The sequence below is a fragment of the Pan paniscus genome, chromosome 6, assembly GCF_029289425.2.
Source record: "Pan paniscus chromosome 6, NHGRI_mPanPan1-v2.0_pri, whole genome shotgun sequence".
NCBI lineage: Eukaryota > Metazoa > Chordata > Mammalia > Primates > Hominidae > Pan > Pan paniscus.
In genome coordinates this window covers 150,849,782-150,876,943 of record NC_073255.2, presented here as the reverse complement: position 1 = coordinate 150,876,943, position 27,162 = coordinate 150,849,782, and the positions used below count along the sequence as shown (strand labels likewise).

Below are 27,162 nucleotides of genomic sequence, written 5' to 3'. Positions count from 1 at the left end.
AATTATGCCTCAGGAGTAGCTGGGAATGGGGGCAAAATTCTAAGATTGGCTTCCTTGAAATGATCATGTTTCATCACTTGGAGCCAAGTCCATTGTCAAGACAGACAAAGTAGGGTTCTCTTAGCAGAGATATTAGAGGGAAATGATGATAGATTTGGAACTAGTAGCGTTTGCCACAATACTTTTCCTTCATCTCTTTTTATTAATTCATATTTCTTTCTTATTTGAAGTTTCTTCTTCTGCCATTTCAAACATTCTTCCAGTGGCACTCATAGAGGTATATGTGATATAATTTTTATTTTATTGTGTGTGTGCATTTTGAGATGTCCCCCTTGTGTGTGTGTTCTAAAAGAGACTATAGATAAATAAAAGTCAATACTTAGAGCAAAATATAATCCCCTAAATATTTTTCTTGGATTTTGATATCTTGTCCATATTGAAGAGATGCCCTAGAAACATATAGCTTCTCTCCTAACTTTACCATGTCCCAGGAGGAAATATTCCTAATGTTCTGTTCAAATTTTCCATCCTTTTTAAGTCAGCCATTTTTGTTATAACTCGAAATGTTATATTTAATATATACCAGCTGTATAAGAGTAACCTTGAATTTAGGATATGATAGACTAAAACGAAAAGCTTTTATCACAACTTCCTATGTACATTTTCATCAACTCATATGTTGCACATCTGGGCCTTTGATAGCTATGTGTGTAAAAAAATCCCTGTTATCTTCAAAATTAATTTTAAATCTTGTGTTTTTCTCTTTTTCAGTCACTTAAAAGGATAAATATTAATGGACATAATCATGAAACTATCTGTGAAAGTCATTTGAAGATAGTGCTAAAGGTGTATTAACAGAATCTAAATTTGATACATTGAAAAAAATCATTGAAAAAGAAGGCAGAAATAAATGAACAATGATTGAATACCAGTAAACTTGGTGCTTTGCACAGTGCCTTTGATTTCATTCTCCCAAAATATCTGTGAAATAGATATTATTTGTCATTTGCAGATGAGAAAACTACGGCTCAGGGAACTTATTTGTCCTGGGTCACACACATACAAAAACCCAAGAAACAATAAAAAGAAAGAAAGAAAAACACAATAAAAATTATCCCTACCTTGAGGGTAAATACCAGTTCTGTGCATTTATTTATTTATTTATTTATTTATTTATTTATTTAAGATGGAGTCTTGCTCTGTCGCCCAGGCTGGAGTGCAGTGGTGCGATCTCGGCTCACTGCAACCTCGGCCCCGTGGGTTCACGCCATTCTTCTGTCTCAGCCTCCCGAGTAGCTGGGACTGCAAGCGCATGCCACCATTCACATAAAAATATTAACAAATAATGAGCAACCAACCAAACACCCTAAAGAAGCCAAGTCAATGCAAACATAGGTAATATCAGAGAACTCTTTTTTATGTTGGAGACATGAAAAATGTAATTTAGAAAACCCGAGAAAACATAACATTTAAATGTAGAATGGATCTCCCACTTTATCATTATTTCCATCACAAGCAAATGGTTTCTTGTGTTCTAATATCTAGCACTGTTTACTTTTATTCCATCAAAGGCACATGCCAGATGGATTTAGAAAGGTTTAATTAAATAAAATTTGTTCACTGATCAGATAATTCAAATGGGTTGAAAAACAGAATACCAGAAAAACAATGTGAAAAATTTACTAGACTTTGAATCCAGTGAAAATGTGAAACAAACCTAAAACAAAACCGTCACACAGTTTAGGCAGTGAAAGCACTAGAAGGAGGTATCATAAAAGGATTTAAACCCAATGAATTTTATGGGACACTGTCACGCAAAACGGAACTGTGATAACAGAATAGACAATAAGAGTGAGAAAAAGGGTGAGAGGGAGTGAGGGTGTATGGTGAAGAAAAAAAAGAATAAAGGATCTGGGCTGTGTGTTAAGGGAAAAATGGGGGCTCTTTCCATACAGATGGGAATCAGTGTCCAGAGCCTTGCAGGCAAAGAAAAGAAGTGTGATGATATAATTACAAAAGCAAGTTAATGGATAGATGAGAAAAGCCTTACCATAGTTAGAGTAACAGGAGGGCAAAGCCACTTTAGCAGAGGCATTTAGGCCAAGCGCACTATCAAGGAGCAAGTCTGAACAGATTGAAAAACAAGTAACCTTAGAGTCAGAAGTCACTGTGGGCGTGTCTGTGGGTGTGTCTGTCTATGTGCATGCACTATGTGTTTGGGCATGGGAGTGGAGGGGTGTCTGAAAGTGTAGGAGTAAAAGAACACCTTTTCCAGAAATCTCGATTTTATTGTCTCATAGTTGAAATATTACAACTAATTATTCTATGATATAGAATGTCAAATTCTAATGAATTGTTAAGATAAATATTATTTGTTTTTAATTAACAAATACAAATTGTGTATATTTATCATGTAAAATATGTTGTTTTGAACATTGTGAAATGGAGCTAATTAGCATACACATTACCTTACCTGCTTTTTTTTTTTCGTGGTGAGAAAACTTTCTTCCAGAAGTTAAATTCTTATTTCTTAACAATTTTCAAGAATACAATACATTAGCTGTAGTCACTATTCTTTAAGACAGAGCTCTTGAACTTATCCTCCTATCTTAAGATAAATTATTAATCACCGAATATACATATGTCTTACCGAGGTTTCAGGGATCCAGTCATTCTGCTCTGCCACTGAAGCACCTCTGCAGGAAGGTTTGAAAACTGGCTTAGAAGAAATATAAAAAAGCAAAAGCAACTCTCCAGAGAAATTATGTATAAATTAACATATAGTAACCCAGTGAATTTTAGCTTCTGCTGATTGTTTACTTTTTATTAAATTATTAATGAATTCCAAGAACATATTCTCACTTTTTTTTGCTAGGGTAGAATTTACAGAAACAATTAAAGAGCCAGAGGAGACTTAAAGACAATCTAATACATTTCCCTCATTTTATGGACTGATACCTCAAAAAACTGTGATTCAAATATGCTTTTTTTATATGTATTTTTTCTTTTACGTCTTGTTTCATTAGCATTGATTTTTAAAGTTTCTCTTTAAATTGTTGAAATTGGGACTCTGATATATTATCCTGAGTCCATTAGAATGAAAAAAAAATCTTTTATTTTCTTTTTCACCTTAGAGAAGGAAAGATGAAGTGATTATCATTAAGGAAATCAAATACCTTTGTAGTCACATAATTAGCCTTTCATCTTCTGGTAATGAGACAAGCCTTGAGTTTTGGGAAACAACATTCATTCATTTAACCCATATTTTTTGGTTGAAAAGAAATGTGTTCTAGATAAGACACTGATTTGTAGAATGCATCTTAAAAGCTAAAGATATTGGGTTAAAAAACACTATCATATTCAAAATTCTTCAATTGCTTGTCAAAACTGCAGAATGAAACCTAAAATCTTCTGCTTAGCACAAAAGCCCATTATGTCTACTGCATACTCCTTCAGTCTAGTTTTCCCCTTGTCTGCTCACTCCTTTCATTGATCCCCCTAGACTTTTATTTTCCTTACTGCCTTGCACTTCCTAGAATTTGTTATTTTCCAATTAACCAAGTCAAAGAAAACTTAAGAGATTTGCCCGAGTCTTGCCAAGAATTGCCATCACTGCAGTAATGTGTTGTAGCTACTTATTAAAAATAGATCTTAGGACTCCACATTCAGCATATCTGGTGTAGAGGTGCCCTTATAAAGGGGACCCAGATTTGAATACACACACACACAGACACACACACACAAAGACAGATAAATGTCATAACCCTGGAAAACATACAGTGAAGTATCCTTAGGCATAGCTGCACGTCTTGTGAACTCTCTGGTTTTTATTATTCACTATACTGGTGTGGAGTATGCTCAGACAAAATTTTGCTTTAAGAGAGACTGCCTTGTCCACTCTAAGGCAACAAAATCTTTATGCCCCTTTTTAAGTAAGGTCCATGTAGTCCAGATACCACTCTATAATGTCTATGTGGGATCTTTCACTTTGGGTTTTATAAATATAATGAAAATACTTTTTCATTATATCCATGATGTGGCGATATGAGAATTGCATACATTTAAAAATTGTAAACATTTATACATTCATAAATAACAAGAAAAACCTATAAATATTCTTTTTTATTATACTTTAAGTTTTAGGGTACATGTGCAGAATGTGCAGGTTTGTTACATATGTATACATGTGCCATGTTGGTGTGCTGCACCCATTAACTCGTCATTTACATTAGGTATATCTCCTAATGCTATCATTCCCCCCTCCCCCACCCCTCAACAGGCCCCAGGATGTGATGTTCCCCTTCCTGCGTCCAAGTGTTCTCATAGTTCAATTCTCACCTATGAGTGAGAACATGCGGTGTTTGGTTTTTTGTCCTTGCAATAGTTTGCTGAGAATGATAGTTTCCAGCTTCATCGATGTCCCTACAAAGCACATGAACTCATCATTTTTTATGGCTGCATAGTATTCCATGGTGTATATGTGCCACATTTTCTTAATCCAGTCTATCATTGTTGGACATTTGGGTTGGTTCGAAGTCTTTGCTATTGTGAATAGTGCCACAATAAACATACATGTGCATGTGTCTTTATGGCAGCATGATTTATAGACCTTTGGGTATATACCCAGTAATGGGATGGCTGGGTCAAATGGTATTTCTAGTTCTAGATCCCTGAGGAATCGCCACACGGACTTCCACAATGGTTGAACTAGTTTACAGTCCCACCAACAGTGTAAAAGTGTTCCTTTTTCTCCACATCCTCTCCAGCACCTGTTGTTTCCTGACTTTTTAATGATTGCCATTCTGACTGGTGTGAGATGGTATCTCATTGTGGTTTTGATTTGCATTTCTCTGATGGCCAGTGATGATGAGCATTTTTTTATGTGTCTTTTGGCTGCATAAATGTCTGAGAAGTGTCTATTCACATACTTTGCCCACCTTTCGATGGGGTTGTTTGTTTTTTTCTTGTAAATTTGTTTGAGTTTTTTGTAGATTCTGGATATTAGCCCTTTGTCAGATGAGTAGATTGCAAAAATTTTCTCCCGTTCTGTAGGTTGCCTGTTCACTCTGATGGTAGTTTCTTTTGCTGTGCAGAAGCTCTTTAGTTTAATTAGATCCCATTTGTCAATTTTGTCTTTTGTTGCCATTGCTTTTGGTGTTTTAGACATGAAGTCCTTGCCCATACCTATGTCCTGAATGGGATTGTCTAGGATTTCTTCTAGGATTTTTATGGTTTTAGGTCTAACATTTAAGTCTTTAATCCATCTTGAATTAATTTTTGTATAAGGTGTAAGGAAGGGGTCCAGTTTCAGCTTTCTACATATGACTAACCAGTTTTCCCAGCACCATTTATTAAATAGGGAATCCTTTCCCCATTTTTTGTTTTTGTCAGGTTTGTCAAAGATCAGATAGTTGTAGATGTGTGGTATTATTTCTGAGGGCTTTGTTCTGTTCCATTAGTCTATATCTCTGTTTTGCTACCAGTGCCATGCTGTTTTGGTTACTGTAGCCTTGTAGTATAGTTTGAAGTCAGGTAGCGTGATGCCTCCAGCTTTGTTCTTTTGGCTTAGGATTGACTTGGCAATGTGGGCTCTTTTTTGGTACCATGTGAACTTTAAAGTAGTGTTTTCCAATTCTGTGAAGAAAGTCATTGGTAGCTTGATAGGGATGGCATTGAATCTATAAATTACCTTGGGCAGTATGGCCATTTTCATGGTATTGATTCTTCCTACCCATGAGCATGGAATGTTCTTCCATTTGTTTGTATCCTCTTTTATTTCATTGAGCAGTGGTTTGTAGTTCTCCTTGAAGAGGTCCTTCACATCCCTTGTAAGTTGGATTCCTAGGTATTTTATTCTCTTTGAAGCAATTGTGAATGAGAGTTCACTCATGATTTGGCTCTCGGTTTGTCTGTTATTGGTGTATAAGAATGCTTGTGATTTCTGCACATTGATTCTGTATCCTGAGACTTTGCTGAAGTTGCTTATCAGCTTAAGGAGATTTGGGGCTGAGACAATGGGGTTTTCTAGATACACAATCATGTCATCTGTAAACAGGGACAATTTGACTTCCTCTTTTCCTAATTGAATACCCTTTATTTCTTTCTCCTGCCTGATTGCCCTGGCCAGAACTTCCAACACTATGTTGAATAGGAGGGGTGAGAGAGGGCATCCCTGTCTTGTGCCAGTTTTCAAAGGGAATGCTTCCAGTTTTTGCCCATTCAGTATGATATTGGCTGTGGGTTTGTCATAGATAGCTCTTATTCTTTTGAGATACGTCCCATCAATACCTAATTTATTGAGAGTTTTTAGCATGAAGGGCTGTTGAATTTTGTCAAAGGCCTTTTGTGCATCTATTGAGATAATCATGTGGTTTTTGTCATTGGTTCTGTTTATATGCTAGATTACGTTTATTGATTTGCGTATGTTGAACCAGCCTTGCATTCCCAGGGATGAAGCCCACTTGATCATGGTGGATAAGCTTTTTGATGTGCTGCTGGATTCGGTTTGCCAGTATTTTATTGAGGATTTTTGCATTGATGTTCTTCAGGGATATTGGTCTAAAATTCTCTTTTTTTGTTGTGTGTCTGCCAGGCTTTGGTATCAGGATGATGCTGGCCTCATAAAATGAGTTAGGGAAGATTCCCTCTTTTTCTATTGATTGGAATAGTTTCAGAAGGAATGGTACCAGTTTTTCCTTGTACCTCTGGTAGAATTCGGCTGTGACTCCATCTGGTCCTGGACGTTTCTTGGTTGGTAAGCTATTAATTATTGCTTCAATTTCAGAGCCTGTTATTGGTCTATTCAGAGATTCAAATTCTTCCTGGTTTAGTCTTGGGAGGGTGTATGTGTCGAGGAATTTATCCATTTCTTCTAAGTTTTCCAGTTTATTTGCATAGAGGTGTTTATAGTATTCTCTGATGTTAGTTTGTATTTCTGTGGTATCAGTGGTGATATCCTCTTTATCATTTTTATTGTATCTACTTGATTCTTCTCTCTTTTCTTCCTTATTAGTCTTGCTAGCGGTATATCAATTTTGTTGATCTTTTCAAAAAACCAACTCCTGGATTCACTGATTTTTTGAAGGGATTTTTCTGTCTCTATCTCCTTCAGTTCTCCTCTGATCTTAGTTATTTCTTGCTTTCTGCTAGCTTTTGAATGTGTTTGCTCTTGCTTCTCTAGTTCTTTTAATTGTGGTGTTAGGGTGTCAATTTTAGATATTTCCTGCTTTCTCTTTTGGGCATTCAGTGCTATAAATTTCCCTCCACACACTGCTTTAAATGTGTCCCAGAGATTCTGGTATGTTGTGTCTTTGTTTTCATTGGTTTCAAAGAACATCTTTATTTCTGCCTTCATTTCATTATGTACCCAGTAGTCATTCAGGAGCAGGTTGGTTAGTTTCCATGTAGTTGAGCAGTTTTGAGTGAGTTTCTTAATCCTGAGTTCTAGTTTGATTGCACTGTGGTCTGAGAGACAGTTTGTTATAGTTTCTGTTCTTTTACATTTGCTAAGGAGTGCTTTACTTCCAACTATGTGGTCAGTTTTGGAATAAGTGTGGTGTGGTCCTGAGAAGAATGTACATTCTGTTGATTTGGGGTGGAGAGTTCTGTAGATGTCTATTAGGTCTGCTTGGTGCAGAGCTGAGTTCAATTCCTAGATATCCTTGTTAACTTTCATCTTGTTGATCTGTCTAATGTTGACAGTGGGGTGCTAAAGTCTCCCATTATTATTGTGTGGGATTCTAAGTCTTTTTATAGGTCTCTAAGGACTTGCCTTATGAATCTGGGTCCTCCTGTATTGGGTGCATATATATTTAGGATAGTTAGCTCTTCTTGTGGAATTGATCCCTTTACCATTATGAAATGGCCTTCTTTGTCCCTTTTGATCTTTGTTGGTTTAAAGTCTGTTTTATCAGAGACTAGGATTGCAACCCCTGCCTTTTTTTGTTTTCCATTGGCTTGGTAGATCTTCCTCCATCCCTTTATTTTGAGCCTATGTGTGTCTCTGCATGTGAGATGGGTCTCTTGAATACAGCACACTGATGGGTCTTGACTCTTTATCCAATTTGCCAGTCTGTGTCTTTTAATTGGAGCATTTAGCCCATTTACATTTAAGGTTAATATTGTTATGTGTGAATTCGATGCTGTCATTATGATGTTAGCTGATTATTTTGCTCGTTACTTAATGCAGTTTCTTCCTAGCCTTGATGGTCTTTACGATTTGGCATGTTTTTGCAGTGGCTGGTACCGGTTGTTCCTTTCCATGTTTAGTGCTTCCTTCAGGAGCTCTTGTAAGGCAGGCCTGGTGGTGACAAAATCTCTCAGCATTTGCTTGTCTGTAAAGGATTTTATTTCTCCTTCACTTATGAAGCTTAGTTTGGCTGGATATGAAATTCTGGGTTGAAAATTCTTTTGTTTAAGAATGTTGAATATTGGCCCCCACTCTCTTCTGGCTTGTAGAGTTTCTGCCGAGAGGTCAGCTGTTAATCTGATGGGCTTCCCTTTGTTGGTAACCCGACCTTTCTGTCTGGCTGCCCTTAACATTTTTTCCTTCGTTTCAACTTTGGTGAATCTGACAGTTATGTGTCTTGGAGTTGCTGTTCTCGAGGATTATCTTTGTGGTGTTCTCTGTATTTCCTGAATTTGAATGTTGGCCTGCCTTGCTAGATTGGGGAAGTTCTCCTGGATAATATCCTGCAGAGTGTTTTCCAACTTGTTTCCATTCTCCGTGTCACTTTCAGGTACACCAATCAGATGCAGATTTGGTATTTTCACATAGTCCCATATTTCTTGGAGGCTTTGTTTCTTTTTATTCTTTTTTCTCTAAACTTCTCTTCTCTTTTCATTTAATTGATTTGATCTTCCATCACTGATACCCTTTCTTCCAGTTGATCGAATCGGCTACTGAGGCTTGTGCTTTCGTCATGTAGTTCTTGTGCTGTGGTTTTCAGCTCCATCAGGTCCTTTAAGGACTTCTTTGCATTGGTTATTCTAGTTAGCCATTCGTCTAATCTTTTTTCAAGGTTTTTAACTTCTTTGCCATGGATTCGAATTTCCTCCTTTAGCTCAGAGAAGTTTGATCATCTGAAGCCTTCTTCTCTCAATTCATCAAAGTCATTCTCCATCCAGCTTTGTTCCATTGCTGGTGAGGAGCTGCATTCCTTTGGAGGAGGAGAGGTGCTCTGATTTTTAGAATTTTCAGTTTTTCTGCTCTGTTTTTTCCCCATCTTTGTGGTTTTATCTACCTTTGGTCTTTGATGATGGTGACGGACAGATGGGGTTTTGGTGTGGATGTCCTTTCTGTTTGTTAGTTTTCTTTCTAACACTCAGGACCCTCAGCTGCAGGTCTGTTGGAGTTTGCCGGAGGTCCACTCTAGACCCTGTTTGCCTGGGTATCAGCAGCAGAGGCTGCAGAACTGCGAATATTGGTGAACAGCAAATGTTGCTGCCTTATCGTTCCTCTGGAAGTTTTGTCTCAGAGTGGTACCCGGCCGTGTAAGGTGTCGGTCTGCCCCTACTGGGGGGTGCCTCCCAGTTAGGCTACTTGGGGGTCAGGGACCCACTTGAGGAGGTAGTCTGTCCGTTCTCACATCTCAAGCTGCATGCTGGGAGAACCACTACTGTCTTCCAATCTGTCAGACAGGGACATTTAAGTCTGCAGAGGTTTCTGCTGCCTTTTGTTTGACTATGCCCTGCCCCCAGAGGTGGAGTCTACAGAGGCAGGCAGGCCTCCTTGAGCTGCAGTGGGCTCCACCCAGTTCGAGCTTCCCGTCTGCTTTCTTTACCTACTCAAGCCTCAGCAATGGTGGATACCCCTCCCCCAGCCTCACTGCCGCCTTGCAGTTTGATCTCAGACTGCTGTGCTAGCAATGAGCAAGGCTCCGTGGGCATAGGACCCTCCGACAGGCGCAGCACATAATCTCCTGGTGTGCCATTTGCTAAGACCGTCGGAAAAGCGCAGTATTAGGGTGGGAATGACCCGATTTTCCAGGTGCCATCTGTCACCCCTTTCCTTGGCTAGAAAAGGGAATTCCCTGACCCCTTGTGCTTCCCGGGTGAGGCGATGCCTCACCCTGCTTTGGCTCAAGCTTGGTGCACTGCACCACTGTCCTGCACCCACTGTCTGACACTCCCCAGTGAGATGAACCCAGTACCTCAGTTGGAAATGCAGAAATCATCTGTCTTCTGCATTGCTCACGCTGGGAGCTGTAGACTGGAGCTGTTCCTATTCGGCCATCTTGGAACCACCCCCTCCAAGAAAAACCTATAAAGATTCTAAAGAGTTAAGGCCAACTATATACTTAGAAGGCACAGTCCCCAAGATTACCTTCATTTCTGACAGCAATTGCAAGCTGAGGGTATTCCCAAAACCACCCTCAGGTTTGATATTCCACTAGAAGGATTCACAGAACTGACTGAAAATTATTTTTTTAAAATGATGGGGTATTATTCTTTCACCCCGGCTGGGGTTCAGTGGTGTCATCATAGTTCACTGCAGCATTAAGCTCCTGGGCTCAAGCAATCTTCAGCCTTCCAAAGCACTGGGATTAGAGGTGTGAGCCACCATGCCCAACCAATGAAAACTGTTATACTCACAGAGTTTATTACACGAAAGGAAAACAGATTAAAATTAACCAAAAGAAGAGGTGCAAAGGGCAGCATCCAGTAGAGTTGCAAACATGAAGCTTCCATTGCCTTTTCTCTGTGAAATCGGGATGTGTTACTATCCCAGCCTTGATGTGTGATAATATGCATGGAGTATTGCCAACCAAAGAAGCTCATTCAAGGTTTGGCATTCACTGCAACTTCACTAGGTAGGCAGGATTGATTAGTTGATTTCCCACATGATTGATCTCAGCCTCCACGTTGACTGATAACTATATGATCCAAGGGCCCTACCCTAAGTTATATTGCTGGTCTTTCTGGCATAGCTAGCTCTCACCCTAGGACCACTGGGTGTGGCTGGTCCTACTCTAAGATCCAGTAAGGCCAGTCCCCACTCAAACAAGGATAGTCCTATTGGGATTGATACAGTTTACTTCCCAGAAACCAGAAGCAAAGGCCAGACTTCTCTTTGGGCAAATCTAAATTCTTTACAACATAAGTAATCCTGTGGCCTTTGGCCAAGATATTTTATAACAAAATAATCATGTTTGAGAATTTATATTTAATATAGCATTTATTACAGATAAAGCAATAGTATCAGTATAAATATGACTCACATTGGAGGATCCATTATCGAGGTAGGGATAGACTTAAAGAAAAAACTAACCCATTTTACAAAGCCTACAAAAAACTACATAATTTTCCATAGTTTTTTCCCTTGCTTTACTGTTATTTGTATCTTATGATAAACATGTATAGAAATATTTAGGCATAGAAATTAGCTGATGGTTAGTGTCTTTGTTTGTTTGAGCTGCTTTGATGAAATACCATAGATTGGTGGCTTAAACAAAGAACATTTATAACTGACAGTTCTGAAGGCTAGGAAATTCAAGATCAAGACACTGATAGATTCAGTGTTTGGTGAACCCACTTCCTTGGTTCCTTGACAGCTGTCTATTCACTGTGTCCACACTTGATGGAAAGAGGGGGAGAGAGCTATCTGGGTCCCTTTTATAAGGGCACTAACCCCATTCATGAGGGCACCACCCTCATGATCTCATCACCTCCAAAAGGCCCCAACTCCTAATACCACTTCACTGGGGTTAGGTTTTCAATAACTAAATTTTGGGACAACACAAACATTCAGTCCATTGCATTCTACTCCTGACTTCCCCAAATTCATGTTCTTCTCACATGAAATATACATCCATTCCATCCCAACTAGCCTCAAAGTCAACTCATTACAGCATCACTTCTAAAGTCTCAAGTCCAAAGATTCATCTGAAAATCATCTAAATCAGATACGAGTTATACTCAAGGTATGGTTCATCCTGAGGTAAAATTCTACTCTAGGTGCGAATCTGTAAAACCAAACAAGATACTTTCTTCCAAAATACAATGATGGGGCAAGCATAGGATAGACATTCCCATTCCAAAAGGGAGAAATGGGAAAGAAGGAAGAGACGATAAGTCCCAAGCAAATCCAAAACCTAGCAAGATAAACTGCATGCGATCTTAAGTCTCAAGGAGAATCCTCTTTGGCCTCACGCTTTGTGCTCCAGGACCACAGCAGCAGAGGTCCTGCCTTGTAGACACTCAGGGCTAGCAGCATCACTCCCACAGTTCACTGGGGTCACTGCCCACATTGTGGCTTTCTGCAGTGGCCCTGCTCATGCCACAGCTCTCTGTTGGGATGAGTGGGGATGTCAAACCACCAGGCTCCAGTGAGCATTGATTCTGTCTTTGAAATTGAGGTGGAGGCAGCCTTGCTTCCTGGGCCTGTGCACTCTGAGCCTGTGGTGGGAGTGGCAGCCCTGATAATTTCCAAATCATCTCGGAGGTCTTTCCTCTCTTGGCTTGAAGAATAGTGCATCTCTGTGGCAGTCTTGGTGTGTGCTGCTTTAACAAAATACCAGAAACTGGGTAATTTATAAAGGCCAAAAAATTATTTATCCCAGTTATGGTGGATGGAAAGTCCAAGATCAAGGCACTGGCAGGTTTGGTGTCTGGTGAGGGTCCCAGTCTCTCCTTCCAAGATGGCATCTTGATGCTGCATCCTCTGGAGGGGAGGAACACTGTGTCCTCACATGGTGGAAAAGACAAAAGGGGAAAAGAAGGCTGAACACATTGTTAAGCCTCTATTATAAAGGCTTTAATTCCATCAATGAAAGAAGAGCCCTTATGATCTAATCACCTCTTAAAGGCACCGCCTGTTAATATTGTCACATTGGCCATTAAGTTTCAGTAGATGAATTTCGTAAGGGACACATTCAAACCATAGCAGCAGCTGCCTAGTTCAATGACCTGGTCCTGTAGGGTCTGAGAAGTCTCACAGTATTCTTAAATTTGTCCCACTTCCCTATTTTCTTTAGACCCAGCTTGGCAGTGTTCTGGTATAGTCTCATATCACTGTTGCTGGCTTTTGTTGAGATGGTTGATTCAGTCCATAGTTTGCATCTATACTTATCATATTATCAAACAGTCAGTTGAGCACACCCTTAATGTTCTCTTCAAAACATTCTTTCTCATGTTTTTGCAATGTGGATAGGCTGAGAATTTTCCACAATTATAAGTTCTGCTTCCTCTTTGCTTAACAGTTACATCCTTAAGTCATTTTCACTTCTCGAATTTTACTATAAGCAGTCTGAAGAAGCCAAGCCATACCTTCAACAGTTTGCTTAGAATCTCTTCAGCTAGATATCCAATTTTGTTGCTTGCAAGTTCTGCCTACACTACACAAACACTAGAATGCAAACACAATTCCTTGACACAGTCTATAAAACAGTAGAACATGAACACAATTCAGGCAAGTTGTTTATTACTTCAGAACAGGGATTGCCTTTGCTCCAGTTTCCAATAATGTGTTCTTCATTGCCATCTGAGGTCTCATCAAATTGGCTTTCAAAATTTCATTCATGGCAGTTAGGTTTTTTCTTGCATGCACCTCAAAACTCTTTTAGCCTCTATGCATTACCTAACTTCAAATCTGCTTTTACATTTTTAGGTATTTGTCATAGTACCCTGCACCACCACCCCCCCCCCCCGCCCCCACCCACCTTCTTGGAACCAATTTCTGTCTTAGTCCATTTGGGTTACCATAACAGAAATACCATGGGCTGAGCAGCTTAAATAAAAAAATTCATTTCTCAAAATATCATCTCTTGCTCTGGGCCTCTTTCAAGATGTTAATGCAATACTGGATTTTTGTCATTGTATGACCCATTTATTAATTTCCTTGCCCTTAGCTACAATTCTTCCTTCTCTACATATATAGCTAAACTTTTCTACTTTTGGAAGGGATATTAGGCTCTGCCAAGGTGCTGGTCCAGATTGCCGTCAGCAATACTAGTCTAGCAAATTCCTCCCACTCAGTTTGTTTCTAGTAATTTAGAGTAGGGTTACATAGGTACAGAACTGATCAGTTACCTCAACCACTAGGCAATATAAGCACATTTATTATCAACCACAATTTTGCCAATTGAGATGAATACACAGTTCACCCCATTAAGCCCTAGTAATTCTGACATAAGTGTTAACAAGTACCATTCCAGTTTCCTTACTTAAGGATCATCTCTGCTTCCTGTACCCACAGTTGCAGCCCTGGTCCTGGGACTACTCCATCAGGTAAGAAGGAAATTTCAAGTGATATGGTGTTATTGTGAAGCCTGGCAAGTATGAAATCCACAGAAAAGGCCAGCAGAATGGAAACTCAGGCAAGAGTTTATGTTGTAGTCTTAACACAGAATTTCTTCTTATCCAGAAAACCTCAGGTTTTTGTCATGAAGACCTTCAGCTGATTGGACAAGGCCCACCCATGTTGTGGTGGGTAAACCACTTAAGGTCAATTGATCATGGGTATTAATCACATCTATAAAATACCCTCACAGCAACGTGTAGGCTAGTGTTCTGCCAAACAACTAGGCACCACAGCCTACCATGTTGACGATAAAATTACCCATCACACCTTCTTTGATCAGATTGGTAGCCTTACAAACAAAATGCTATACATTCACCTTGGAACTGCCTCTTATAAAACAAACAGTTCTTTGCCAATTTATTATGGCATTTTTCTGGACAATGCCCTTCCCATTAGAGCGTTTATTTAAGATTACTTAAGACATTATGGGTGGTTCAGATTTCAGGATTATTTTATGTCCTTCAGTCATAGGGGCATTTTCAATTAATATCCAATAGCATGCTAGTAATTGTCTCTCAAATGGGTATTTTGTGGTTCCAAATCCCAGTGGTTGTCTCTGGATAGTGCTTACAGGCTTTTGCCAAGTCCCAGGCCATGCTCCACACATAGCTATTGTAACAGACCATTTGTCCATAATCTTTTTTTTTTTTTTTGGTAATCTAGATACTCTAAACTGTTTTAAATTAACAAATGTGTGGGTTTAGGTAACTTCATTGATTCTTATTTAGCATGTCCAATCAATATTGGCAGAAAGGTGGGTTTACATGCCTTCTGTTTTATAATACTAGATATTAGAAACATTCTTCATTAAAATACATTATCCATTACCATAATAGATTCAGGTAAAGGAGATACGAAAACTTCACATAAAGCCTGTTTAGATATTCCAATTTCCACGTAACCTTTCACCTTAATTCCATCAACATTTGAATGTTTATATCCTAGAGGGGATATATTTAGGTTAGGCAGACTTGCCTCTGAGGTGCACTGTCCAGCAGGTGCGCAAGACAATTTCAGAACACACACAGAGAAAACAGGAGAGCTGGTGGCTTAGGTTTTTGGAAAAGAGCCTATTTTAGTTGAAAAAAGCACAGGAAGCCCCAGACATTGCATGGTTTTAGGCCTTAGCCTCGCCACTCTTGTGAGCTTCCTGTCCAGGAGGGCCATCAGTGCCTCAGATCTACTCAGTGTGGACCCTAATGTCCTTCCCACTCCTGTGAGCCATCCATCAGTGTGAGCTGAGAAATCAGTGATGGAGGCTTGGCAGGGAGAGGATAGCAGAGTCACTTATGGCCAAAAAGAATTGTTCTGGAGGTTGGTTGGTAAGCAGGAGAGACAGAAAGGGGAGATGAAAACTGCGTATGGGAGTTGGACACCTCCAGCCAAAGAAGGTGAGGCATAGAGACCTCTTAACACCAGGGAACAATCTGAGTCATGGCACCAAATATGTTAGGGGCAGGGAATACCCAAGTTACCAGTGGTGAATCTGTATGGATCTGCAGCAAACTCAACTCTTGCTTCCTCAGAAGAAAGAATTTGGCTGAATGGCATAAGGCGGAAAAAGAGACCGAGGCAAGTTTCAGAGCAGGAGTGGAAATTTATTTAAAAACTTTAGAGCAGGAAAGAAAGGAAAGTATACTTGGAAGAGATCCAAGCGGGCACTTTGGAGGTCAAGTGCCCTGTTTAACCTTGATCCTAGGACTTTATATGCGGTCTACTTCTGGCATCTTGCGCCCCTTTCCCTTCATTCTTTCCTTTGGGTGAACTGCGTGCATTCGTGGCGCCCTCCTTGTGCAAGGGAAGTGAGCATGCTCAGTGTGTTTAGGAAACTGTTGGCATGCTCACCTGAGGCTTTCTTCCCTTTTCTGGCGGACTGCCCACAGAAGGTCACACTCCACCACTTTGTCTCTTAATACACATGCTCCAGCTCATTCGTGCAATTCCTGATATTTTATTGGAAACTGCTGACTGCCAATTTTAAGTGTTTTTATGTATTGGGAAATTGCCTCTTCCTGGTCCCTGTGACCAATTATCATTTTAGTGTGACAACTGTGGGCCATGAGGAAATTATCACTCCCTGGGCCCCAACTACTAGTTATCATTTTTAGAGAGGCAGTGTGACAACTGCTGAACCATCACCTGATGGTCGCCTGACATTTGTGGTGGGTGGGTGGGGGAGGGCCCTCTTCTGCCCTGCTCAAGCCTGACTGTTACTTACTGTAACATTTAGAGATTTCCACAATGCTGGGATGAGTTCCTGGACTCTCCACTTTGTCATTCTCTATTCTTGTGAGTCAGCCTAACCTTCACTATCTGCTGTTTCTGCACATTTTTCCCCCCTTGAAAGCAGCTCTAAGTCTCGTGGCTGTTGCTGGGAATGGCTTGATTCCACGCTGGTCCCAGCATCAGGGTCCACCGCCAAAGTTCCTTTTACTTTCACTTTCATTTTACCTATAGGTTGGGTCCCTGAGGCCAGTGGCTATAGCTTGAGCTAACTGGAATCCACACTTGTTCCAGCATTAAGATCTGCTCCATTTTTCCTTATTTTCATTTTAGCTATTACAGACAACAAGGACCAAGGCATTGTATATTTCACTAATTTCTTGTTAATTTGCATTTCCTTATGCATCTAGTGAACCACCTTCCTGGGAGTTCTAAATTCTATTTGTAACCTTTAAAATACCTCCAGATCATTGCACAGCTGTAGTTTTATACCGTATGACTCTGGGCCATTGCAAAATCAAAGATTCATTCTCTGCACCCTCTCATCCTTCTTACCAAACCACATGATTCAATGAGTCAGGGTTGTTCCAGTAAATCCCACTTCACAGAAACCAACTGCAAGAAGCTAGGGCACACTGTAGTTAGAAGTCGCTGTCTCCAATATTGCCCTCAATTCTGATACCAATTGCAGTTTTGCAGAGGTTCCCCAAACTACCTAGGGTGTTGACAATTTGCTAGTATAACACACAAAACTCACTGAAATTGAATATACTCTTGTTTGTGGTCTATTACAGAATAAGGATATAGATTAAAGTGAGCAAAATGAAGAGAAACACAGGGCAAAGTCCAGGAAGGTTCCAAATATGAAGTGTCATAGTTCTCTCCCCATGGAGTTTCCTGGCATTGATGTGTGACAGTATGAATGGAGTATTTCTAAACAGGGACGTGCACATGAACTTTTAGTATTTAGAGTTTGTATTGGGCTTCATTACATAGGCATGATTGATCAACACATATAGTTGACCTCAGCCTCCAGGTTGACTGACATTGTGTGACCTAGAGACCCCATTGCTAGTCCCTACCCTAAGACTATTTGGTATGGCTGGTCTCACCCTAAGATCCACTGGGGCCAATTCCTCTTTTAAACAAAGACACTTCTATCAAATATGATATAGATTATCTTCCAGAAGCCAAGGACAAATACCAGACCACTCACTGAACAAGGCCAATTTTTTGACTACACAAGAATAAGCTGGATAGTGGTGTTGGTCTCCAGTTTCTTCTTGAAAAGGTGGAACATTTAGCCAGGATTACAGGGTCATCTTCTGTGTGCCTCACCTTGTTGTGTGATATACTCTGCAAAGTGATTGCCTGCATGTGCTGCCTCCCTCCATTGTCACATCTCTATTTACTGATCATTCAGGGTTCTTAGTTACCATACATGGTTACTTCTTCTGTGTCCTGGGAAGATGAAAGTTGTTTTGTTTTGTTTTGTTTTTTGAGATGGAGTTTTGCTCTTGTTACCCAGGCTGGAGTGCAAAGGCGGCATCTCAGCTCACCACAACCTCCGCCTCCCGGGTTCAAGAGATTCTCCTAAGGCCTCCTGAGTAGCTGTGATTACAGGCATGTGCCATCACACCCAGCTAAATTTGTATTTTTAGTAGAGACGGGGTTTCTCCATGTTTGTCAGGCTAGTCTCAAACTCCCAACCTCAGGTGATCTGCCTACCTCGGCCTCCCTAAGTGCTGGGATTACAGGCGTGAGCCATAGCACCCGTCCAAAAGATCTTTTAACACTTCATTGTCAGGCAGTCTCATCCTGCCAGAAAAGGAACTAAAAAAGGAACATCATTTACTGAGATACTTGACACTTCCTTTGTAACACCATTAAAGATTCCCTAAGCAACAGTATCTCTAGTCATAGATTTTATTCACTATGGATACCTCAATTTGTAGTATAGTGGTTCTAAAACTTTATCCAAATCACCTGGAAATATTCTGATTCAGTGGGTCTGTGAAACAAATGGAATCTGCATGTCTAAGTTCCCAAGAGATGCTGATGCCACTGGTCTGCAGACCACATTTTGGGAGCCTCTGTTATAGCACACGGTTTTAGAAATCGTCTGTTCATGTCTGCATCTCTGTTGGAAGGCAAGCTTTTCAGTTACAGGAACTGTTTTTTTTCATTAATATGTGCTCTCATGACCTAGGAGAGTACTTAGTAAACAATCAATATATATTTATTGATTGAATGGATGGTAATGTTGTTTCTAGCTTTATGCTACTTATATTGATGCTGCATCTACCTATGTGTTTGAGGATAGTAACATGCCTGTATTTTTCATATATGTTCTGTTTGCATTTTAATATAATTGTTAATAATGAAAGCACTATTTTGCCACACTTTAACGATTTTAGAGTGATCTATTGCTAACAGCATTTGCAAACTTTTTTGCTAAATCATGAGGGATATGTGTCTGTGTGTGGTGGATTTAAAACATTATTTTCCTTTTATTATATGTGAATTGATAATATAAAATTGTTACATGAAATATTTGGCCGCTGTATACCTTGCAGGCAAAATTAATGAAAAAGAAAAATTTATAGAATCTAGGCTAATTTAAAAGTGTGATGAAAAGCGTCCTCACAAATTAAAGTTTGGAGAATGGTAGAAAGTACCAGAATGCACTGATAGTCTTTCTGAAGATTTTTCCCCTATTCTGTCCTCTGCTCATTAACTGTTAAATTAATATGCATTTGGATTCTATTTGGCCTTTTTAATACCATATTCCCAAACCTAAGTGGAACTAAAGGCAAACTACCTTTATTTTCTCTCTTTTACATCACTCAACTTTTTCTAACTAGCACTATTAATTTTATGAAATTAGCAAACCATGTTATTTCGGGGCATGATTTAGACCAGTCTTCTTAGCTAAGTGAAGTTCAACCTCAGTTTTGTCCATTTTACTTAAAACATCTAATTAAGAAGGCCAATGAAGGGAAAAGTATGGTTAAAGGTGCGTAGGACTTACTTGTGTTATGATGAGAAACTGTAGCAAGTAGGATTATTTAACTTTGCACAGGAAAAGCTAAGTATAAAATTAAGATTATAAAATACGTGATTGATTTGATTACTTTCTTCTTTGCATGAGTCCAATAATATGTTGAAAATAGTCACTGGATAATATTAATGGCATATAATTTTAAAACCATAAAAAAGACGTACTGTTCTAAACAGCACAAAATCATACTATAAAATTCTTAACCACTGAAAATTTAGTATTAGATTTGACAGCTAGGTTTGTAAAATGACTGAAAAATTAATTTTAGCTTAAAGACTCACAACAGACTTGAAACTAACATTTAAAGGGAATATGTTAAGATGTGTCCACTGAAAAGAACCACTTACTGAGGATACATCGTTTTTCAGTCATCCCTGATTGACAAAAGCAATGTGAAATATGAAATATCCTGTTTGTGTCCAATTTGAGAAGATTATTATAAAATGAGTCATTTATTTTGGTTATTTAATGAGTCTGTTATTACAAAATATATTTTTCATTCATGCTGGGCATCAAATATTTAGACTTGATTTCACTAGATAATTACAACTTTGAACAATAAAAACCATATTGAAACGGGGAAAATGTTTTGTAATTTGGTCCCAGTCAAAACTATGAACTAGGTACCATTTTTTTTTTTTTTTTTTTTTTGAGGCTAGCCTACCTCCCTTTGGTGTCTCATACAGTACTTTCATTCTATTTCAGGGTTTTCCACTTATGGGACAGGCTTCCAAATCCCATAGGGCCAAGATCTCTGATACGTGATGATTTGCTAATCCTGTGAAGTCAACTGCACTGATGTAGCGAGTTCCCATCAGTTGGATAGGGTGCTGTAGACCGTGGCTTTTTAACTTACTTAGTGGAAAATGGAGTCTTTTAGAGTTGTTGGGGGCCTTAGAAGTTACTTTCTGAACAAGGCATCTCTTCACTAACAGTTCCTGTGATGGTAAGGCCACAACTTTACAAGGTGAGGCACATCTAGAAGTTGGAAAACTATATCTTACATGAAGCCAAAATCAAGAAGTAGAAACATGCAGAAGAAAGAACATTATTTTTGGAGAAGTTTCAGGGCCAAAACCCAGCATCAGTATTCACTGTCTGTGTGAATCTAGGCATGGTTCTTAACTTTGTTGACCTCTATTCCCTAGTAAATGAAGAGAAATAAAAGAAATTATCCATCAGTGAATGAATGGATAATGAAAATATGAAATGGAATACTATTTTATTTTTAAAAAGAAGAAAATTCTGTCATTTATTAATGAACCTGGAAGACATTATGCTGTGTAAAATAAGCCACAACAGGAGAAATATTTATGATCTCACTTACATGTGGAATCTAAAACAAACAAACACATTGCAACAGAGAGCAGAATGATAGTTACCAGAGGCTAGCGGTGAGGGAAGTGGGGAGATGTTGGCCAAAGTGTACAAAGTTTCAGTTACACAGGAGGAATAAATTTTTTGAGATTAATTGCACAACATGGTGACTATAGTTAATAACGTATAGATGGCACATTTCAAGATTGCTAAGAGAGTAAATTTTCAAATGTTCTCACTGCAAAAAGTTATAATTATTTCAAATATATATCTGAATATATAAATATATATAAATTATACATATAATAAAAATATAATTTTTTATTTTATATAAATTTTATATAATATATAAATATATAAAAAATATATAATTATATATTTATATATAATTATATATTTATATATAAATATATAAAATTATATATTTATATATAAATATATAAAATTATATAAAAATATATAATTATATATTTATATAAATATATAATTATATATATAAATATATAATTATATATTTATATATATAATTATATATTTATATATATAATTATATATTTATATATAAATATATAATTATATATTTATATATAATTATATATTTATATATAAATATATAATTATATATTTATATATAAAATTATATATTTATATATAAATATATAATTATATATTTATATATAAATATATAAATATATAATTTATAAAAAATTATAATTATTTCAAATGATATGTTAATTAGCTTGATTTAGTTTTTATATATTTATTTTTATTGTATATTGACAAATTACAAGGTACAAAGTAGTAATATGATTTTTAGATAAAATGTGGAATTATTAAATTAAACATTAACATATCTGTCACCTCAAATATTTAACATATTTTGTGATAAGAAATTACTTTAGAAATTTACTCCTTTAGCAATATTGAAATGTATAGTCCTCAGTTATGAGCTATATTATTAGTACTCAATTATTAGCATGCTCTGCTGTTGATCTTCAAAAATTAAACCTATTCCTCTTATCTTGTATACATATATCACAATATTACTTTATATCCTAACAATATATATGATTATAATTTGTCAACTTACAATATAAAAAGAAAATTACCAAAAGAATAATGAAAACATAAAATTAAATATTTACAACACAGCATACAGTGCTTGGCACTTAGTGAAGATCCAATAAATCTAATTTTCTCTTTTTTTCCTATTCTTCTTAGTTTGGTTCTTTCTATGTGAAACATACAATTGTTCTGTTCCTTCCATTTCATGACAACTTTCCAAATATCTAAATCTAATTTTCATGCTTCTCTTTTTACTATTTCCTTTTGCAGTCTAAATATCACCATTTCTTTCACCCATTCCTTGTACTATGTCCTTCCAATCCCTTACTGTCCCATTTCTTTGATATGAGTTGTTTTACTTTATAAATGTCTTCATAGAATTTTGGTGCCTATAATTGGGGGCAGTGGGCAGTTCTCTAGAAGTGATAATATAAAATAATTTTTGAGATGTTGAATTTTATTGTTTTCCATTTTTTATACCACCTCATCTTTCTTGGTCACTGTGCAATGCTTTATAGCACCTTATCATTATCTGAAATATTTTTGTTATTAATTAGTGAATTAATTAATTCACCAAGAATATGTTTGTTAATTATTTTCACTTGTTATTTGAACGCAAACCACATTATGAAAGAACCCTAGTCTGTTTGGTTCATCATTTTATAACTAGCACTTGGTATAGTCTCTGGCAGAAGGAACATATTCAATAAGTAATTGATAAATATTGTATTTAAAAGCACCTTGAGAAATGATTTGAGGCGGAGATGATGATGACCATTTTTATGCAATTCCCTACTTACAAATCTTGAAAAAAAGTAATTATTTATAATTTGAAATTTGTTTTCTTATGGTAAAAATGTATCTGTGTTAAAAAAATTAATAAAAAGATATGAATAAATCTACCTTTGATTCCATTCATCAGACCTTTCTTTCGGTTAGAGTACATGAGGCTGCTCTTCAGGTAAAGAAACCATTCTCCATCCAGATACAGAGGAATTCCCTCTGCAACCAGAACAGTAGCCCTTGCCCACCGCTGAAGGAATTCTCCTCCTACTGACAACTGTGGTTGACAGATACAATGGACATTCCCATGCCCCTGGTATACTACAAGTAAGCACAGTTCTGGCTATGTGTCATTTATAAAATGGACATTACAATTTAAACAGTTGTATAGTAGTAGTTAATAATTTAATGAGATAATTGTTAGGAAAATTATTTCACCACTCCTATTCAACATAGTACTGGAAGTCTTAGCCAGAGCAATCAGGCAAGAGAAAGAAATAAAAGGCATCCAAAAAGGAAGAGAGGAAGTTATACTATCTCTGTTCACAGATGTGATTCCATACCTAGAAAACCCCATAATCTCTGCCCAAAAACTCCTAGATCTGATCAACAACTTCAGCAAAATTTCAGGATATAAAATCAATGTACAAAAATCAGGAGCATTTCTATACACCAACAATGTCAAAGCGGAGAGCCAAATCAAGAATGCAATCCCATTTACAACGTCCACAAAAAGAATAAAAAACCTAGGAATACAAGTAATCAGAGAGGTGAAAGCTGTCTACGACAAGAATTACAAAACATTGCTCAAAGAAATCAGTGATGACACAAACAAATGGAAAAACATTTCATGCTCATGGATAGGAAGAATCAATATTGTTAAAATGGCCATACTGCCCAAAGCAATTTACAGATTCAGTTGCATTCCTATCAAACCACCAATGATATTCTTCACAGAATTAGAAAAAGCTATTTTAAAATTCATATGGAACCAAAAAAAGAGCTCAAATAGCTAAGACAATCCTAAGCAAAAAGAAGAAAGATGGAGGCATCATGTTACCTGACTTCAAACAATACCAAAAAGCTTCACTTACCAAAACAACATGGTACTAGTACAAAAACAGACACATAGAGCAATGGAACAGAATAAAGAGCCCCAAAATAAGACCACACACCTACAACCATCTGATCTTTGATAAAGGAGACAGAAACAAGCAATGGAGCAAGGACTCCCTATACAATAAATGGTGCTGAGATACCTCACTATCCATATGCAGAAGATTGAGACTGGACCCCCTTTGTACACCATATACAAAAATTAACACAAGATGGATTAAATACTTAAATGTAAAACTGAAAACTATTAAAACACTGGAAGATAACCTAAACAATACCATTCTGCACATAGGCCCTGACAAATATTTGATGACAAAGATGCCAAAGCAGCCAGGCGTGGTGGCTCACGCCTGTAATCCCAGCACTTTGGGAGGCCGAGGCGGGTGGATCACGAGGTCAGGAGATCGAGACCATCCTGGCTAATACGGTGAAACCCCATACTAAAAAATACAAAAAATTAGCCAGGCGTGGTGGCGGGCACCTGTAATCCCAGCTACTCAGGAGGCTGAGGCAGGAGAATGGTGTGAACCCAGGAGGCAGCACTTGCAGTGAGTGGAGATCGCGCCACTGCACTCCAGCCTGGGTGACACAGCAAGAGTAGGTCTCAAAAAAAAAAAAAAAAAAAAAAAAAAAGATGCCAAAGCAAGTATAACAAAAACACATATGACAAATGGGACCTGATTAAACTAAACTAAAGAGTTGCTACACAGCAAAAGAAACTATCAACAGAGTAAACAAACAACCTACAGAATGGGAGAAGATATTTGCAAACTGTGCATCTGACAAAGGACTAATATCTAGCATCTATAAGGAACTTAAGCAAATCAACAAGCAAAAAACAACCCCATTAAAAAGTGGGCAAAGGACACGAACAGACACTTTTCAAAAGAAGACATACACATGGCGAACAAGCATACAAGAAATGCTCAATATCACTAATCGTTAGAGAAATTTAGAGAAATGCAAATCAAAGCCACAATGAGATACCATCTCATGGCAGTCAGAGTGGCTATTAATAAAGTCAAAAAATAACAGTTGCTGGCAAGGTTCAGAGTCAAAGGAATGCTTGTACACTGCTGGTGGGAACATAAATTAGTTCAGCCATTATGAAAAGCAGTGTGGCAACTTCTCAAAGAACTGAAAACAGAAGTATCATTTGACCCAGCAACCTCATTAGTTGGTATATACCCAAAGGAATATAAATCGTTCTACCATAAAGGCACATACATGCATACATTCATTGCAGCACTATTCACAGTAGCAAAGATAGGGAATCAACTTAAATGTCCATCAATGACAGATTGGATAAAGGAAATGTGGTACATATACACCATGGAATACTAGGCAGCCATCATAAAGAATGAGATCATGTCCTTTGCAGCAACATGGAGTGAGCTGGAGACCATTACCTTAAGTTAACTAACACAGGAACAAAAAACCAAATTCTGCATGTTCTCACTTACAAGTGGGAGCTAAACGCTGCGTACACATGGACACAAAGTAGGGAACAACAGACACGGGGGCCTACTTAAGGGTGGAGGATAGGAGGATGGAGAGGACTGAAAAACTACCTATTAGGTACTATGTTTATTACCTGGGTGATGGAATAATCTGTACACCAAACCTCTGTGACATGCAATTTACCTGTATAACAAACCTGCATATGTGCCCCTGAACCTAAAATAAAAATTTACAAAAATTTGTAAGGGGACTATTTAGTATATAATAGTCTATGAGTATTCAAACTATCAAGTAAAATGATTTTTTTAGTATTTGTTATTTTAAAATGGGTGTCAGGGTTAAAATAGCACATTGACTCAGTGAAAACATCTAATTTAAATGTCCTCAGTTGCATCTGGTATTAGTCTATTCTTTTTTTTTTCTCTCTCTCTTTAGGGATGGAGTCTCACTCCATTGCTCAGGCTAGAGTGCAGTGGCATGATCATAGCTCACTGCAGCCTTGAACCCCTGGGCCCAAGCAATCCTCCTGCCTCGGTCTCTTGAGTAGCTAAGAGTATAGGTGTGTGGTGGCACATGCCTGTAGTCCCAGCTACTCGGGAGTCTGAGGCAGGAGAATCGCTTGAACCCGGGAGGCGGAGGTTGCAGTGAGCCAAGATCACACCATTGCATTCCCACTTGGGCAACTAGAGTGAAACTCCATCTAAAAATATTTCAAAAATAAAAAATTTTTATAGAGATGGGGTCTTGCTATGTTGCCTAGTCTGGTCTCAAACTCCTGGCCTTAAGTGACCTTCTCTTCCCGGCCTCCCAAAGTACTGGGATTATAGCCATGAGCCACTGCACTGGCCTAGTCTATTCTTTTGTTACACATAGAAATAAAAGCTCCTATTAAATATTGTTTAGTCATACAGTAAAACAATTTGTAGCATCAAAATATCCCAAAGGAATGGCTGTAAATTATTGAAAGAAGAAGAATTTTTGGAAAGAATCATTTGACAATAGCATATTTTCCACTAACATTTTGCAAATGAAGTAGATTTGGTGATTTATTTTTTGGGTTAGTAAAGTAAATAAAGGATAAACTTTTAATTTTAAAAATTTATCTCAGAATTTTATATGCTTAAGGAAAAACATCCTATTTAATTTTTTTCTGACTTAAATTGAAGGTCAACTACTATTTCTTGCTAATATCATAAACTGATTTGGCAAAACAGACATAAGTAAATAAAAAGCTACTTAAGATAATAAAAAAACTGCACAAAATATTAAATTAACTCCAAAGCTAAACATTTAAAGTAGATTGTAGTCAAACCATCTTGAAAAAGAAAAATAAATTTAGAGGTTTCAGGCCTTCTGATCCCAAAACTTATTACAAATTACAGTAGCCAAGACAGTGTGGAACTGGCATAAGTAGAGACATATAGATGAATGGACTAAGTTGAGAGTGCAGAAATCAACCTTGACCAGGTATGGTGGCTCACACCTGTAATCCTGGCACTTTGGGAGGCCAAGGTGAGTGGATCACAGGAGTTTGAGATCAGCCTGGCCAACATGGTGAAACCCTGTCTCTACTAAAAATACAAAAAATTAGCCAGGTGTAGTGGCACGTGCTTGTAGTGCCAGCTACTCAGGAGGCTGAGGCATGAGAATTGTTTGAACACTAGAGATGGAGATTGCAGTGAGCTAATATCGTGTCACCGCCCTCCAGCTCCAGCCTGGGTAACAGAGACAATCTGTCTTAAAAAAAAAAAAAATCCAGTCTATCATTGTTGGACATTTGGGTTGGTTCCAAGTCTTTGCTATTGTGAATAGTGCCGCAATAAACATACGTGTGCAT

At 37.9% G+C, this 27,162-nt stretch overlaps 1 protein-coding gene across 1 annotated transcript in view; it reads left to right on the top strand.

Annotated features, from left to right (window-relative positions):
* The window catches only part of PPP1R3A (protein phosphatase 1 regulatory subunit 3A), a 198,698-nt gene that overhangs the window by 10,974 nt on the left and 160,562 nt on the right, over positions 1 to 27,162 (top strand). The window contains exon 2 of the mRNA XM_055115328.2: positions 14,195 to 14,226. Coding sequence (XP_054971303.1) covers positions 14,195 to 14,226 — 32 coding nt within the window. The remainder of the gene's footprint in view (positions 1 to 14,194; positions 14,227 to 27,162) is intronic.